At 34.6% G+C, this 18538-nt stretch overlaps 1 protein-coding gene across 3 annotated transcripts in view; it reads left to right on the top strand.

Moving 5' to 3' along the window:
* The window catches only part of LOC102805817 (uncharacterized), a 58624-nt gene extending 49215 nt beyond the window's left edge, over positions 1–9409 (top strand). For all 3 annotated transcript variants that reach the window (XM_085507686.1, XM_085507683.1, XM_085507680.1), the window contains one exon: positions 8117–9409. In XM_085507686.1, the coding sequence (XP_085363812.1) occupies positions 8117–8140 (24 nt within the window). In that variant the 3' untranslated portion in view covers positions 8141–9409. The remainder of the gene's footprint in view (positions 1–8116) is intronic.
* Positions 9410–18538: the final 9129 nt, after the last annotated feature.

Here is an 18538-nt window from a genome sequence, read left to right as displayed (position 1 = left end):
TGAACGAGATGTTATTAAATTTGCCAGCAAAGGTGATATGTTCTTTTAGGGGATTTTAATTCAAGAGTTGGCAACCTTAGTGATGTAATTGATGATAACAATAACACACATCTTCTTTTGCCACCAAACTATATCAATGACAGTTTTTGTAGTAGAAATAATATGGATGTAAATTCATTGTCTAGTATCAACAAGTTTGGTAGAAAGTTGATACAATTCTGTAGTGACTGCAATCTTGTTATTCTGAATGGCAGAACTGTAGGGGACTCAATGGGGGTTCACACATGTCACACACCTAGAGGGAGTAGCACAATTGATTTTGGCATTAAATCAAAAAACTTGTACAACTTTATTCAATATTTCAAAGTTCACAGCATATCACACTTATCCGATCACTATGCAATCTCACTTTCTCTGAGTATGAATGCATTTGAGGGTGTGGAGAGTAACAAAAATACCACAACACTGGGCCTTTTACCATCAAAATATATTTGGGACAATCAGGCCAAGCAACAATACAAAGAAACACTAGAAATATTAAAAAATAACATTGACAGTTTTAAAGAAAAACAGTATGATAGTAAAACTGATACTGAAATTGCTGTTAATGATTTTGAAAATCTTATATTAAAGATAGCTGACAAAAGCATCAGAAAAATTACACCTAAAATTAAAAAACGTAAACATAAAAATAAAAGTAAAAAATGGTTTGACCAAGATTGTCGGTCTACACGAAAGGAACTTCACAGCCTTTCTAAAAGTTTAGAGAAATATCCTTTAGATCCATATATACGTGGCAAATACTTTAAAACATGTAAATATTATAAAAAGCTTATTAAGTATAAAAAAAGACAGAGTAAATTATCCCAGCTTAATGAGTTAGAACATTCTAAGGCAGATTCAACTAAATTCTGGAATATTCTTAGGGAATTAAACAATGATAACACTATTAATTCTAATAGCGATATCCAACCAAAAGATTGGTTAGATTACTTCAAACACTTACTAAATAAAAATAATAATAATAATAATTTGTCAACATCCCTTATTAACACTGATCTGGAAAAAGAAGAAGAGAAAGCCGAGTACAACACAGTGTTAGACTCACCAATTGTTAAAAATGAAATTAGGAAAGCCATTGACTTACTTAAAAATAATAAATCCACTGCCGAGGATGAAATTTGTAACAAAATGTTGAAATATGGCCAACATTATTTTGTAGATGCATTACATAAGCTTTTCAATATTATCTATAACACAAATACCTACCCTCAGTCTTGGAGTACGAGCCTTCTAGTACCCATACATAAATCAGGATCTAAGTGCTCCCCGTCAAATTACAGGGGAATAGCTGTCTGGGAAAATTATTCAATAGTATTCTGAATAATAGGTTGACTTCTTTCTTAGAACAAAAAAACATTCTTTCAAATAACCAATTTGGATTTAGGCGTGAATGTAAGACGACAGACAACATTTTCATCTTAAAAACGCTTATCAACAAATATATTTACCATAACAATAAAAAGGGCAATAAATTGTATGCCTGGTTTATTGATCTTCGAAAGGCCTTTGATAGTGTTTGGCATAATGGCCTTCTTCTTAAACTTCTTAATAATGGTATTACTGGCCACATGTATAAAATTATTAAAAACATGTATAGTAAAATTAAGTATAAAGTTAAATGTAAAGAAGGACTAACAAAACCATTTAACTCCAATATTTGTGTCAAACAAGACTGTAATCTCAGTCCAACTCTATTTAACCTTTTTCTGAATGACCTTCCCAACAGTTTCAATTCTGATTGTGATCCTCCAATTCTTGAAAATTCGCCTGTCAACTGTCTACTTTATGCAGATGACCTGGTCCTTCTCTCTAGAACAAAGCATGGACTACAATCTTGTCTGAATAACTTGTCAGAATATGTTAATAAATGGCAATGAACTGTAAACCCAGAAAAAACAAAAGTATTAGTTTTCAACAAATCAAACAGATGTCTAAACAGTGACTCTTTCTAGGGAGCAGTGAAATTGTGACAGTCAAAACATTTAATTATCTTGGCTTAATAATCAGTGCAAATGGAAAATTTAAGGAAGCTCTAAAGCACCTTAAGAGAAAAGCTCAAAAAGCACTGTTTTCACTCAAAACTAAATTAGGGGCAATACACAATTTGTCCATCATCTTGTCACTATCGCTTTTTGACAAACTAATACGACCGATACTTGTTTATGGTAGTGATGTATGGGGTGACGAGTTCTCATCCAAATCACCAGGTGAGGACATTAATGTTCAATACTGTCGATATCTCCTTCAAGTTTCACAAAAAACCACAATTATGGGAATTTACAGCGAGTTAGGGAGATACCCTTTGGATATATTTATTAAAAATCAATTAATAAAATATTACAACCGTATTAAAAATTCTAAAAATGTTTTCCTTAAAGAAGCTTTTTCAGTTAATAAAAGCCTAAAAACTAAGTGGTATTTAGAAATTACAGACTTGCTGAAGAATATTACCGGTAAACAGGAATGTTTAATTAATAAAAGTGATAAATTAACTTCAACAGACATAAATATCATCAAGTCCAACCTCAAACATAAATTTACATCCCATTGGAAAGAAGAAATTCATAGTGATAGTCGTGAAAAGTCTGAGGGAAAAAACAAACTCAGAACTTACAGAACATTTAAATTCAATATCAGTATGGAATCATATCTCATCAATATCAAAAACATTGATTTGAGAACGAGTCTGGCTAAGTTCCGTCTGAGTGACCATGCCCTCAAGATTGAGACTGGAAGACACAATTGTACTCCACTCAGTAACAGGGTTTGTGACATGTGTAACCAAGATACCATTGAAAATGAATTTCATTTTATGGTGGAGTGTCCCAAATACAGTAATAGACGCAGTGTTCTGTTTGATACAGCGGCTGATGTGATTGACTCCTTTCACAACCTGCCTCCTGAAGAACAGTTCACTGCACTGTTAAATAATGATAGTATTGTCATCCAGGTAGCACAGTATACATGTATCAATAAGTGCTTTGAAATTAGACAAATTTCGGATTAATTGAAGGAGTTGTTGTATTATTTATTTTTTTTTCTCCATTAATAATCTGTTATTGTAGATTAGTTTTTGTTTTAGTTTTTTTAGTTTTTTTTTTTTTATTACTTATTAGTGTATTAATACTGTATACTTTTACTAATATCTGTAACCATTGCCACTCTCTCCGGGGAGTGAGTAAGTGTTAATAAATAAATAAAAAAAAAATAAAAAAAAAATTATCCCTTTATACAATTTTGGAAAATGTATAAATATATCAAGTCTTTCATGGTTTCTCTTAAAATACCAGCCAGAGTTGAGAATGATGACTTGCCCTGCTTGTATTGGATACCAAAACTACACAAAATACCATACAAGGAAAGATTCATTGCCTGTTCTTCTAATTGTTTAACTAAAGAATCGTCTAAAACATTAGCTACAATACTGTCTGCCATTAAAGAAGGAATTCAAAAGTACTGTGACACTGTCTTCTCCAGGAGTGGCGTAAATCACATGTGGATATTGCACAATTTTAAAGAATTTTGGAAAAAAACTCAGATCTAGATCTTTATCTGAAATAAAGTCTATTAAAACATTCGACTTTTCCACGTTATATACTACAATACCACACTGTAAATTGAAATCACGATTGATAGATATTGTTCATCAAGCATTTTTTTCATAAGAATGGTTCTCGGCGATATAATTATATTGTTCTAAACTACAATTCCACTTATTTCGTCAAGAATGAAACTAATGCCACCAATTTTTACAGTGAAGAAGACATTGTCCTCATACTTGAATTTTTGATAGATAATATATTTGTTAAGTTTGGAGGACATATATTTCAACAAATTATCAGTATTCCAATGGGAACCAACTGTGCTCCCTTGCTGGCCAACTTGTTTTTATTCTCGTATGAGACCGAGTTTCTTCAGAAACTTGTTAGGAACAAAAAATTTAAAAAAGCTAAATCTTTTAATTGTACATTTAGATATATTGATGATGTCCTTTCTATCAACAATCCTAACTTTTGTGATTCGCTCCCATTGATATATCCAACAGAACTAGACATTAAAGAAACTACAGAATCAGCTTCCTCGGCCTCAAACCTTGACATTTACCTCGAATTTGAGAACAATGGTCATCCTTCTACCAGACTTTATGACAAAAGAAATGATTTCAATTTCACTATCATCAATTTTCCAAACCTTAACAGCAATATACCTGTTTCCCCCGCTTATGGCGTTTATATATCTAGGCTTATTCGTTATGGCAGAGCATGTACATGTAGTATGTATTCTGATTTTTTACAACAACATCGTCTTCTCTGTTTTAAACTATTTATCCATGTATCTCTCTCACCGATTTGACAGAGTGTTGTTTGTTTTGTTTGTGTGTTCCCTGTGTGTTCTCGGATTTGGAAATATTGCCTTTTGACATTGATTGTTTGGATTATAGTTGGGTATTGTTGCTTGGATTTACAATGGATTTCAGATTACCAATGATCTCAATTTGTCATCTTCACCAACCAAGGTTCATTTATTATACCATAACAGAACTCTCTGGCACTATAAGCCTTTTTTCAATGTTGAACAAATCAAACACAATGGCGCATTTACATGGAACATGAAGTCGCATATTGTGACGTGTTGTTACACGTTAAGTCATGTGTTTTTGTCAGTTAAGGTAATGATGCAATATAAAACTGCAAAATCTTAGTTTAAATTTGATGTGACTTGTTATAGTAATGCTGATTGATAGATCCAGTTGCTTAATTGACAGTTGATCCAAGAAAAGACACATGAGGTGGCGTTGCATGATACCCAAGTAATACCTGCTGACACAATTGCTCTACATAGGGCATCATCGTGGCAGACCCCATGACAGGAGACATTAAAAGAGGTGTTGGTATGATAACGTGGCAAGACATTGCATGGTGTGGAATGTTAAAAAAATAGGTTAAAATGTTTAAAATGCAAGAATTCCAATTCAAAAAAATTACAAATGAAAGTTGCGAGTGAATAAGGATTGAAGCGAAAGATCTAGATGCAATAAGTAAATGTGAATAACTGACTAGCATTGAAATGAATGTCTTAATAGTTCAAAAATCATTGTGAGTTGGTTGGCTTATTTCGGAAGTTAAGTGTGGTTGGCGAGGAAGATCTTTGGTACTGCATGAAGGATGGTGGCTGGTATCTTAATGTAGAGCTTGTACGAGTCACTGTGCCATCATGCAAGGTCTCAATGAGTTAGTCAGGCAGGAAGGTTGGCCTCTGCAGCTGTTGTGGCTGCTCCAGAGCGAAAACTGCTTGCATAAGTAGGGTTCTGATTTAGTCGATGATGGTATGACGTGTGAAATATGAGCCATTGGTAAACTGTAACGCTGATGCATGCTGGGAGAATGTGGTATGTGTACTTAGTGTAATTGTTGTATGCTCGCACTGCACAAATTGAGGAGCCAGATGGGGCTATGGTCAGTGTGTGGCCATGTTGAAATGGGTTGTTTTTGGCTGCCTTAATGTTAACGATGATTGTACTTCTGTTGAACAGGTATGGTGCTGATCGTAGGTCATAAGGCAGGACTCCATCAAAAAAGAAGCTACTTGTAACAGAAGAGATGCCAGTCTTCTTTTCTAACTGGGTACAAGCGAAATGCATGCTTGATGTCAGTCTTACCCATTTGTGAACCGGGATCATGCTTCATGATGAGTGCTACTATGTCATCTACCGTGGAATATATGACAATGAGTAATGTTCTTTGTTGATGAAAGTGTTTACACTATTGCCAGTTCGTTGTGACTAGTCAATGATAAGAGGTGTTTCCCCATTATTTTTTGTGTTGATGCCTAGGGAATTTGACAGTTGACCACCAGATTTGTGAATGGTGGTTCTTCAAAGGGGCCGATGGCTTGTCCTAACTTGACTTCCTTAATGATTGCTTTGGTTATAGTTGATGGGCTGGATGTTGCATTTTTTTTGCACTGCGAGTATATTGTTGAAGATGGGACCAGTGAAGCCAAAGGTTGTGCTTTGAGAGATGTCAAGTAGAATTGCTGAGGCAAAGTGTTTGTCTGTGTGGTGATGCAGTTCCTTAGCAAATTAAAGTGTTTGAGGTTAAGCAGTGTTGTTGGAAACATGGTATGTATCGCATTGGTTTATATTATCATTTGGCAGAAAGGACTGCAAGGCCCTGCTGTTTGGTTTTGCGAGAAATGGCTGCTTGTGTGTGTTTATTGGTTGGTGGAATGATGCAGGATGAGATATGTTGATGACTGTGTGGGCATGGTGTTGTGCATACTCCCCTATTGGTCAGTTTTGTGGCTATATAAAATTTTATTTTATTTTCTAATTATGCACCTCACAAACAGCAGGACTATATCAACAAACAGGCTGCTGATTATAATTCTCAATGGGCAATTATGGATTGTGTATGCGTTCTTGTGTCCGTGCTCTATTAGGACCTATATATTTGACATGCCTGGACCGATTACATTCAAACTTTATGCATACATACTATCATACATATGAACATCAATTTGTTTCATGACCTGAGATAATTAAGATAATTGAAGATCTCGACTGTTTACAGATGGATTTCATTCATTTTTCCAGATAGGATTTCAAATAGCCGATTATATATTCATTGTACATCATACAGATGTATTCAAAATGTCTGACTGATGGCCATTTTGCTTTAATTAATTTTGTTCCAGAGCAATATCTCTCACTATGGACATGTATTTTTTTGATGATCAAATACAAGATGACTGAATGTCAGTCATTTTAATGTTAAAAAATCATTATAATCAAGCATCAGCCTCTGGATTCATATCTCTGACATGTTTATGTTCAAACTACACTGTATATTACTATAAACAAAACTATATTTCTTAAATATGATAACTAACAAGACATAAATGTCACAGTCATTTAATTATAAAATACTCATGTTAAAATAATACATGGAACATCTGCAAACAGTTGAATTAATATGTTCTCTATGTGGGTACAACTCATCATGGAGTGATTTCCCTTAATCTAGTATTGTATTGATAACAGAAAACTTCCATTGACCTGAGTCCAAAATCTCAGAGTACACAAGTGCAACAAAACTATGTCTCATACATGCTCAAGAAATTGCATTCACAAATCTGAGTAAACCTTGATGTACCTTTAATAACAACTTGACTTCTTTGTTAATTCAGGTCTTTGTATATTATCAGGAACTGGGTTTGTTTCAGTATCACCACTATAATTCCCATCAAAATGTAGCCCTGATACCCCTCTACTGTTTTCACAGATTAGTAATGGTACGACCCATCTGTCACTGATTCAAATCAAGGTCATGACCAGGTCATGACATCACTAAAAACCCTAGCATTACAATCTAAGCTAATTATTTATTCTGAGCATGCCCAGTTATTCTCTCAGTGGTGTTGGGAGAGGTAATTTTGGATGAAAATCATGAAAAAGACCCACTTAGAGTTTTCAGATCTATATGTGCATATTCAACAGAGACTTATTCACCAACCTGCCAAGTTTCATCGATACCTGCTGCAGAATTTCTGAGAAAATGTTATAAACGTCACAGTCTGAAATAAGAAACTATACTGCACCTGAAACGGGGACGAATAAGGACTGTTCCATGCATGGCTTGTTTTTTTAGTTGACATGTAGGGTTATAAGACTATAAGTATTCTATAATTTATATAGAAAGTTGACATTTTTGAATCTTACATGGTTTAATCAAGTAAACAAAAAAAATGTTACCCCTAAATATTCTCCTAACTAACTACTGTACAATTCATTAATCCAACCACATATCACTTATGACTTAGAAGTATGGGAAAACTCACATTTGAATAAGATTTTTATTACACAATAAAGATGAATTTTTATACATGTTCTTGTTCATATTTTTCAACTTGTACAATGTAGTTATAGTGAAAGAAGTGTCCAAATGATCATCTGCTTTGTGATTGTAAATACATATATTTTAAAATCACTTTTGAAATATTGTGTTGTTAATTATTAAACATTTGTCTTTTTTTTATTCACTTTTATTTCTAGTTTAAACATGGAAATTCAAAATGATGTCCAGTGGTTGCTACTCTTCCCATTTGTGACCATGACTTGTCTCTTATTATTGCTACATGGCTATCCTACAGTTCATTTGTTGCCGATGTCACAGCAAACCAAGAAAAAATAAATTGTTGATCACTTGCAACAGAAGGGAGTTTGAGCTGAATGAAGTTTTGCACTGCTGACCCTTTTTCTGAAATCATGACAATGCATTATGGGAAAGAAATTGCCACTGACTGATAAAAACATATTATTACATTGGTAATTAAATGAGACTGAGACAGTTTTTATTACTCATGAAAAAATGGTAATAACATCTCTCTAAAGAACACAATTCAAAGATAAAATGAAATGTTGTCATTTCCCATGATATATTTTGGTTGCATACTTTGGTGCCATGGGAAATTGAACACAAATCATATGTTGTGATGTGTGTCCATGGGAAATTTAACACAAATCATATGTTGTGATGTGTGTCCATGGGAAATTGAGCGCTTGCACATAAGGTTGCATATTTTTGTCAGTTAATTGAGCTGTAATGTTATATAAGACAACAAAAGCTATTGGTTTATATTTGAAGTTAATGCATCTTTTTGTAACAGTAATGCTGATTGATAGATCCAGCTTCTTGGCACACCCAATCAAATCATTGAATTTAACTGAAGTCAAATGTAGCTTTTCCTAAGACTATCATGCACAGGTTCGCAAAGACTGCCATAGGGGGTCATTTTACTTGTAAAAAAACACTAAAATCAGGGATTTTGACATACAATGTAGTATGTGCTCCATTTTTATTACCTGTATCATTGAAGATGAAAGGGAAAAGGAATATTTGGGGAAAATGTTTTTTCATCGTTGTTGTTGTTGTTAATGTGTACATAGCAACTAATTATCATCTCTAAAAGATCAAACTTTAAAAATTTTGAAAGTCGTAGTCTAAATTGGATACTTGACTGATCAATTGTTTTTACTTGACTGATCACATTGTTGGTCCCACAGGGAATATGCATTGTTGTATGTGTTCTGTGTTGCAAATAATTTATCTTGTAATCAATATCATTGGTAATGTGCCTTCCAAATCCCATGGAAATACTAGACTAGGTTTCAATGTCAACTTGTGGATGAACTGTTGTTGCACCATGCATGCACTAGATGTAGATCAATGTATAGCAACACAATTGTCGCACATGCTCGGTGCGATGACCACCGCCCTTTAAGAAGTAATTTCTAATAAACATTTGCCAACATACCAATAAAGTACATAAACTATCTTAACAAAAACATGTATGTTAATCAATATGAGAAATGAGTGGACAAGATGGCCGCGACTTCCGCCCTGGCCAGTGTTCCCCAGTCAAATGAACATCACAGGATGTGCCATAGAGAATGCATTGCATAAACATATATGAAAACAAAATTTAATTTTGAGTTTATATTTTTCATTTTTTCACTTTTGTGTGCTTTGTAATAGACAGGTGATGTTCCAAGCTTTCGATATGTTACAGATGTTTTCATTAAAACTCCACCATTAAATGCCCAACTTGCCGCAAAACCTGATGATAAATCCTATACTAGCCCAGTGTATTACCAATGGGCGATGTGTATTTGTGTGCCAGACTCTATTTTTAAAAATAATAAAATGCAGTAATGCAGCTGACTGTTCAAGTTTGTTTGCTTCGTTCTGGATACTCTCTGGTTCAATGAACACGCCGACGCAGCTGACGCAGTTGTAGACGCAGTATTCGCTGCCCAAATTAGAGTTAAAATTCATGCATTTTTTACACAGATGTACGATCCAGTTGTTAGCAAATATAACTGTTTTAATCCAATTAACAACAGGAAGTAACCTGAATCAAGATTTATTTTATGTCCGTTATTCCATGTTAAAAATTATCCCATTTTTCGAACGCGAACCACTATCGCCATACTGCTTTTGATGCTGCAGGTCAGACCACAAGATCAATATATTGTATCGGCCGTTTTTCCTCTTTATAAAGAAGGGGTTTCATCATACTGTCTGTCTGTGAGTTGTGCATTATTCCACGACAGTCTAGACTTTTGTTTTGTAATGCTTCAGACAAACGTAATTTGCATACCAATCGCCGTTGAATTGACGACCACAATGATATTTACAAGATTAGTCTGTCCACATATTTTTGTATTAAGTATATAAGGGTATATTGTCTTCTGGTAACCACAACCATTTATTACATGGCTTCATATGATCAGCTGACAAATACAAGTGGGCACAGAACAAATGAAACAAAAGATTACCTCACTTACTATTGTTTCCAACCCCAAGCTGTGAACTACTTAACATAACAATATACTCTCAATTAGACTAAACAATAGACCTTTAAAGTCTATGACATCATCCATTGTCTCAAATAAATTTGCATGTGATTATAGTCACTGCAATGGGATAGACAGGAAATCTCTTCTTGACCAGATTCTATTGTCTATTTCTGGCAATGAGCACTCCTATGAATAACCCTTTGAGTACCTTCTGAAGCCCGTAGAAAATTATATCTGTTTAGTCCAAAGTTATCACAACAAAAATACATAACAGGCAAAATGTTTCATCTACATATTGGCAGAAAATGGGCACTCAAAAAACATATGCTGTATTTGACATACAGTTTGTGCGACAATCGAATGGTTTTTTATAAGATAATACCTTTCGAAAATCAAAATTCACAGGAATTTGACTCAGCTATGATAACACAATTATAGAGCTTCTATAATAGTAATTTAAAACACATTTCAAAGACATCAAACTTTAATTATCTCCACAAAAGATACAAATAAAAATAGTTTTAGTAGCAACTTCCATCACAATACATTTATTCCAACTGTTGGCTATACACTTTTTAATTCTTTTCGAAATGGATCACTCTGAATTCGTATCAGTCTGTCTGATAATTTTATGATTCACTTTTTAGTTAGCTTCGGGTCCCTAAAACTCTGCAGCAGCCGCCATTTTTTGTCTGCAAGACCAAAAAAAAAACTACCCAAAACCTGTCAATAGTTGGCGCTATAGCCAACAAGCTGTAATGTTTGTTTTTGGCCATTTCGGCCCTCTAATGGAGAGTAAACTTCTTTTGAACTATTACAAATAAATTATACATGTGAAGGTCAAACAACCTACAGATATCTGATTAACCAAAGATGGTAATAAGAGTTCACTGTGCTCTGCTATCTAAATTGGTTGTGAGTATCAGGCACAGCTTGTCCACTGGGCATGTTAAAATGTTCACTTTTGCATTTACTTTAACAAAACAAACAAATCCTCTGCTGTCTTTCATAATCTCGATGACCTTTCCCATGGGCCAAGATCCTCTTGTTGCAGAACTATCAATTATGAGTACTATGTCTCCAATAGTCAGGTTTCTTCTTGGTTGAATCCACCTGTGTCTTTCCTGTAAAGTAAGTCGATATTTTTTTTGTCCAACGCTTCACAATATGTCAGCTAAGTACTGTACTTGACGCTAACATTTGCCAGCATAGACATCACTCTTCCTAAAAAGGCCAGGTGGCAATTGTGTCTCAGCTGCAGCAACAACAAGTGATTAGGAGTGAGAGCTCCTGAATCGTTTACATCATCAGACTCTTGTACGGATTTGTCGCTCCCACACTCTGCTGCTGGTGAGTTTAACTTCCAGATTATTTTTTATTGTTCTGATTCCATCTTTCTAATTCTTGACGTAGTTCTCGTTGAGCTTCTATGAAATTTGTGCCATTATCAAATCTGATTACTTTTACCTGACCTCGCCTTGCTATGAATCTACAACTGTTAATGAAAGAATCAGTGTCAAGTGAATTTGACATCTCTAAATGTATGGCACGGGTAGCAAGGCACGTGAAGATTACACCATAACTCAACTGTAGTACGTCCATGTTTAACTCCTAAGGGGCCAAAATAGTCTATGCCGGTATTAGTGAAGGGTGGTTTCTCTGGTGTAAGACTAGCCATCTTCTGTTCTCCAACTTGTGAGTGATAATGACGACATGTTACACAATTATTTATAATGTGTCTTATGGCTGCATTCACTCGTAGTATCCAGTATTTACTCTTTACTTTGGACAGCATTGTACCCCTACCTAAATGTCCAACGGCCCTGTGAACATCTTCTGAGATTAATTTAGATACAAATGAGTCCTTGGGCAGGACTATTGGGTGCTTCATTGAGATTGACAGTGATGAACGCTCAAGGCACCCACCAATTCGTAGTAGACCATCTTCCAGGATTGGATCTAATTTATACAGTAAGTTGGTTCTCTTTATAGCTCTGCTGTCATATTACTGATTGTCTGTCATCGCCGCAGGTCAGAATGTTTTCAAATTTGATATGCAAGTACCTTGGATGGTTCTTTCTCAGATTTGTTCATTTCATGTCAAAATCTCAAATTCTCTATTTTTGGTGAATATTTTTGGTAAACAGTGATATTTTCTACTTCTTGTAAAAAAAAACGCAAGTTCGATTACTTTGATATTACATATATATGTACTATATGTGGACCTCAGATTTGTTCATTTTGTCATTCATTTCGTCATGATCTTCAATTATCTAACTTTGATGAATATTTTTGGTGAAAAGTGATGTTTTCGACTTCTTGTAAAAAAAACGAAAGTTCGATTACTTTGATATTACATATATAGGTACTATATGTGGACCTCTCTCAGATTTGTTTATTTCGTAATAATATCTTCAATTCTCTAATTTTGATGAATATTTTTGTCATTTTTGGTAAAAAGTGATATTTTCGACTTCTTGTTAAAAACCTCAAGTTCGATTGCTTTGATATCACATATATAGGTACTACATATGGACCTCTCTCAGATTTGTTCATTTCGTGATGATATCTTTAATTCTCTAATTTTGATGAATATTTTTGTCATTTTTGGTAAAAAGTGATATTTTCGACTTCTTGTTAAAAAACACAAGTCCGATTACTTTGATATTACATATATAGGTACTACATGTGGACCTCTCTCAGATTTGTTCATTTCGTGATGATATCTTTAATTCTCTAATTTTGATAAATATTTTTGTCATTTTTGGTAAAAGTGATATTTTCGACTTCTTGTTAAAAAACACAAGTCCGATTACTTTGATATTACATATATAGGTACTACATGTGGACCTCTCTCAGATTTGTTCATTTCGTGATGATATCTTTAATTCTCTAATTTTGATAAATATTTTTGTCATTTTTGGTAAAAGTGATATTTTCGACTTCTTGTTAAAAAACACAAGTCCGATTACTTTTATATTACATATATAGGTACTACATGTGGACCTCTCTCAGATTTGTTAATTTCGTGGTGATATCTTCAATTATCTAATTTTGATAAATATTTTTGTCATTTTTGGTGAAAAGTGATATTTTTGAATTCTTGTTGAAAACAGCAAGTCTACATATTGTTCATTTTCTAATGATATCTTCTGTTCTTTAATTGAAATTGCATTGCTAACAGCAGAGCTATCTCAGCCGACAGGCTGCTTGTTATTTTCTTTTATCAGAATGATAACTCTATAGCACTTCAATTTCACTCGGGAAGTGTTGCTGCTGAACATATCTCAATATTGACATTTCTGTTGACTGCTACATTTAAAGGCTTAGGGAGGTTGCATGTTTGTCATTCTGGATTGACAATAATTTTATCATGTTCATCTTCTTCTCCACATGCATATCTCTTTTTTGTGGGTTTACATCTACTTGTATAAGTTTATCTTGAGAAGTGTGTTAACAGCTTATTCATCACCACTGACAGTGTTCTCCACAATTCAAAATCGCTACTGGGCGGCCTAATTTGCATAAAATGTACATTAATTTGCATAAAATGAACATATTCAGGTATATGCTCTGTGCATGTTTAGTGGCTGGAGAGGAAATAACCTTTTTTACATGCAATATATACCATTCTGCTTGCCACAATTAACTTACAAATAACACATATATACATTTCATTTTTTTATTCTCGTATACATGTATTTTGTTTACAACTGTATTTGTAGGTTATATCCAGTTTTATCTGGATAATGTAATTTTTCAAACAAAATATCAGCAATGTTGTGTGATATTCCAATAAATAACTGCCTTACAAGGATATCCTAGAACTTAGAATAAAAAAGTAATTTCTCACCTCTAGTTCATATTATTCATGAGTGTCAAACACCTCGCATAGATCCATAGTTGGAATTTTTTGGGGGTCAAATAGTGTGAATGCCTCCAATATGTCCACATGGAGAAATTTGTTTTTGATATTCTCACAAACTGCTATTAAAAAATAAAGTATTTGATTAAACAGCCAGTTTCATCTGTTAATGTAAATACAAAGCAATAAGATATAACAGCCATGTCATTGTCACTAGCAGTGGATCATTTGATTTCAGCACCATTACTATTCAGAGTTTCTATGTAGTCTATTGTACTTCTGAAATTAGTTCCAGGTCCCATCAATCTGGCATCCAATATTGCAAGTGTTGTGATGTTGTCACTAATGCCTGAGAAGTCTATGGAAGATTTCTGCAAAGAATAAATTAAGTATAAATGTTATAAAAACAAACATTACGAGTAAGAACTGTAAAAACCTATAATAATAAAAAAAACCACACATTTTACCTGAAAGACTCTTTACAATGCAGCAAGGTGCGGTAGAATATCACACATCATCTTAAGGGTCACTATAAATTTCCTATTTTCAAAGATTGATTGAGCGACTTGGTTCGGATTAGCATACTAATTACGGTGGCCATCTTGGCCATGCTGCATCCATCACTGAATTCGCAAAAGAATACACATGCCCAGTAGTCTAGCTACTTAATATTCATGAGGGTGGGTCATAGTTCAACATAACATCTTGTTACATGCTTTATTTTTAAAAAAGACAAAATTTAAATCAATGATTCTATCGCGTAAAACATATTTCAAAAGTTCTCGGTTAACAGTTCATCATCTATCAGTCTATAACTAACAGATTTCTAACTAAATAGTTTCTAACATATCTAACCTAACAGTTCTGTTAAATATTGCAGCTTCCTGATCTAGTCATTCTTACCGAATTGTCTACAGTGTGTTGTGTACTCTTGTATGTCTTGTCATCTTGCTTTGCTATGGAGACATCTGGAGATATGATCTAGTGTTCCTGCTCCTTGGTTTCTGTTCTTGCTGCTAGATTTACAGGAGTTCCAACTGTGTAAGCTGTTTCATGTGGAATGTATTTCTCACAGGCTTTCCCCAGGTGTTACTATATAGAGTTCGTCCATCCTCAGTTGTTACTTCATATGACCTAATGTTCACTTGTTTGTTGACTTCAGCCTTTTTCCGCTCTTCGTCTGATATTGCAGTTGGCATATTTCTTACTACCTCCTTGCTTGCTTAGCCTTGTTTTTCTTTATCTGCTTTTCTACATTCCTCACTACTGATTGTTAGAAAAGTTTCACGGTTGTAGGTAGGGTAGTTTTTGTTCTCTATTCATGAGTCTCTTCACTGGGCTGCTGTTAATTTTTTGAGTTGGAATGTTTCTGAAGTCTTGAATAGCAAAGTAAGGGTCTAAGCCAGCTAGTCGTGCTTTTCTCATGATGTCCATTGCTGTCTTCACTGCGTTCTCAACTTTACCATTGCTCTGGGGGTATCGTGTAGAAGAAGTAATATGTTCAAATCCCCAATCATTGCTGAATTTCTTAAATGCATCTGACGCTTCCTGTGGGCCGTTACCTGAGATACATGTGTCTGGTATCCCAAGTCGAGCAGATTGGGCTTTGAGCTTACCTATTACTGTTTTCGCTGTTGTATATGGTAAGTACATTTGCTTTCCTGGATGATATAGCAGGTTTACCTCATACTGTTGTATATGGTAAGTACATTTGCTTTCCTGGATGATATAGCAGGTTTACCTCATACTGTTGTATATGGTAAGTACATTTGCTTTCCTGGATGATATAGCAGGTTTACCTCATACTGTTGTATATGGTAAGTACATTTGCTTTCCTGGATGATATAGCAGGTTTACCTCATACTGTTGTATATGGTAAGTACATTTGCTTTCCCAGATGATATAGCAGGTTTACCTCATACTGTTGTATATGGTAAGTGCATTTGCTTTCCTGGATGATATAGCAGGTTTACCTCATACTGTTGTATATGGTAAGTACATTTGCTTTCCTGGATGATATAGCAGGTTTACCTCATACTGTTGTATATGGTAAGTACATTTGCTTTCCTGGATGATATAGCAGGTTTACCTCATACTGTTGTATATGGTAAGTACATTTGCTTTCCTGGATGATATAGCAGGTTTACCTCATACTGTTGTATATGGTAAGTACATTTGCTTTCCTGGATGATATAGCAGGTTTACCTCATACTGTTGTATATGGTAAGTACATTTGCTTTCCTGGATGATATAGCAGGTTTACCTCATACTGTTGTATATGGTAAGTACAGTTGCTTTCCCAGATGATATAGCAGGTTTACCTCATACTGTTGTATATGGTAAGTACATTTGCTTTCCTGGATGATATAGCAGGTTTACCCCATACTGTTGTATATGGTAAGTACATTTGCTTTCCTGGATGATATAGCAGGTTTACCTCATACTGTTGTATATGGTAAGTACATTTGCTTTCCTGGATGATATAGCAGGTTTACCTCATACTGTTGTATATGGTAAGTACATTTGCTTTCCTGGATGATATAGCAGGTTTGCCTCATACTGTTGTATATGGTAAGTACATTTGCTTTCCTGGATGATATAGCAGGTTTGCCTCATACTGTTGTAATCTTAGCAGCATTCTCTGCAGTCTCTTTGGAGTACTATGAAGAGGCTTCTTCAGGATCATCTCCAACGGTTTATGATCAGACTGTACATTGACCTTTCTGTCGTAGGTATACTGGTGAAATCTTTCTAATCCAAAGATGACTGACTCTTTCTGCATATCTCCATATATCTTTGACCATATTTCGTCCAAGCTTCAGTTAACCCTCTTCTTGTGAAAGTTATTGGCTGACCATTCTGGGTTAGAGCAGCATCTAAATCGGTTTGTGATGGTCTGTCTGCAAGGTTAATTCTTTATCCATGTCATAGTATTGCAGTACTGGATAGGAAGTGCCTAGCCATTACACTTAATCTATTGTTCAACTAACACCACTCACTATCTTTGTGTGTGCTCACAGATTTCACTAAGTTTTGGTAGTTGACAAATCCGAGGATTATCTTAATTCCAGCTTCATCCTTTGGCTTTGGCATCTCACTCACAGCTCTCACTTTTGCTGGATCTGGCTTTACACTTTCATCAGTTGTGAGGTGTCCAATGAATGGAACTTTACTTAACCTCAATTTGATATTGTCTTTGTTCAGTTTCAGATTGCGCTCTCTGCATCAATTCATCAGTGCACACATCTTTATGTCTATTGTGGCTTCACTCACAGATTCTCCTTCACCAAATATTAGTATGTCATCGACTGGCAATTCTCCAATAACTTTGTCTTGTCTATGTTGACCATTTTGTCTTTGGTCTGTCCCTTAGGCTTCATCGTTGCCTTGTTGTACATCACCAGGACTTCACACTCATTGTCCCTGCTTTCTGCTATATTATACGCTGCTCCCTGTTTGTGCCTATTCTGCATGCACTTTGAGGCAAAGTGATTCATTCTTTTGCAGTTATGGCACTGCTTTCTGTATGCAGGACACTTGTTTTTATCATGTAATATACTGAATTACATGTTCCTGCAAGAACCTTTAAGTTTGTTATGTACTTGTCATGTGGACCTCTCTCAGATTTGTTCATTTCGTGATGATATCTTTAATTCTCTAATTTTGATAAATATTTTTGTCATTTTTGGTAAAAGTGATATTTTCGACTTCTTGTTAAAAAACACAAGTCCGATTACTTTTATATTACATATATAGGTACTACATGTGGACCTCTCTCAGATTTGTTAATTTCGTGGTGATATCTTCAATTATCTAATTTTGATAAATATTTTTGTCATTTTTGGTGAAAAGTGATATTTTTGAATTCTTGTTGAAAACAGCAAGTCTACATATTGTTCATTTTCTAATGATATCTTCTGTTCTTTAATTGAAATTGCATTGCTAACAGCAGAGCTATCTCAGCCGACAGGCTGCTTGTTATTTTCTTTTATCAGAATGATAACTCTATAGCACTTCAATTTCACTCGGGAAGTGTTGCTGCTGAACATATCTCAATATTGACATTTCTGTTGACTGCTACATTTAAAGGCTTAGGGAGGTTGCATGTTTGTCATTCTGGATTGACAATAATTTTATCATGTTCATCTTCTTCTCCACATGCATATCTCTTTTTTGTGGGTTTACATCTACTTGTATAAGTTTATCTTGAGAAGTGTGTTAACAGCTTATTCATCACCACTGACAGTGTT

The sequence above is a fragment of the Saccoglossus kowalevskii genome, chromosome 2 (genome assembly GCF_978046115.1).
Source record: "Saccoglossus kowalevskii chromosome 2, keSacKowa6.1, whole genome shotgun sequence".
NCBI classification, from domain to species: domain Eukaryota; kingdom Metazoa; phylum Hemichordata; class Enteropneusta; family Harrimaniidae; genus Saccoglossus; species Saccoglossus kowalevskii.
This window is presented reverse-complemented; position numbering and strand designations above follow the sequence as displayed.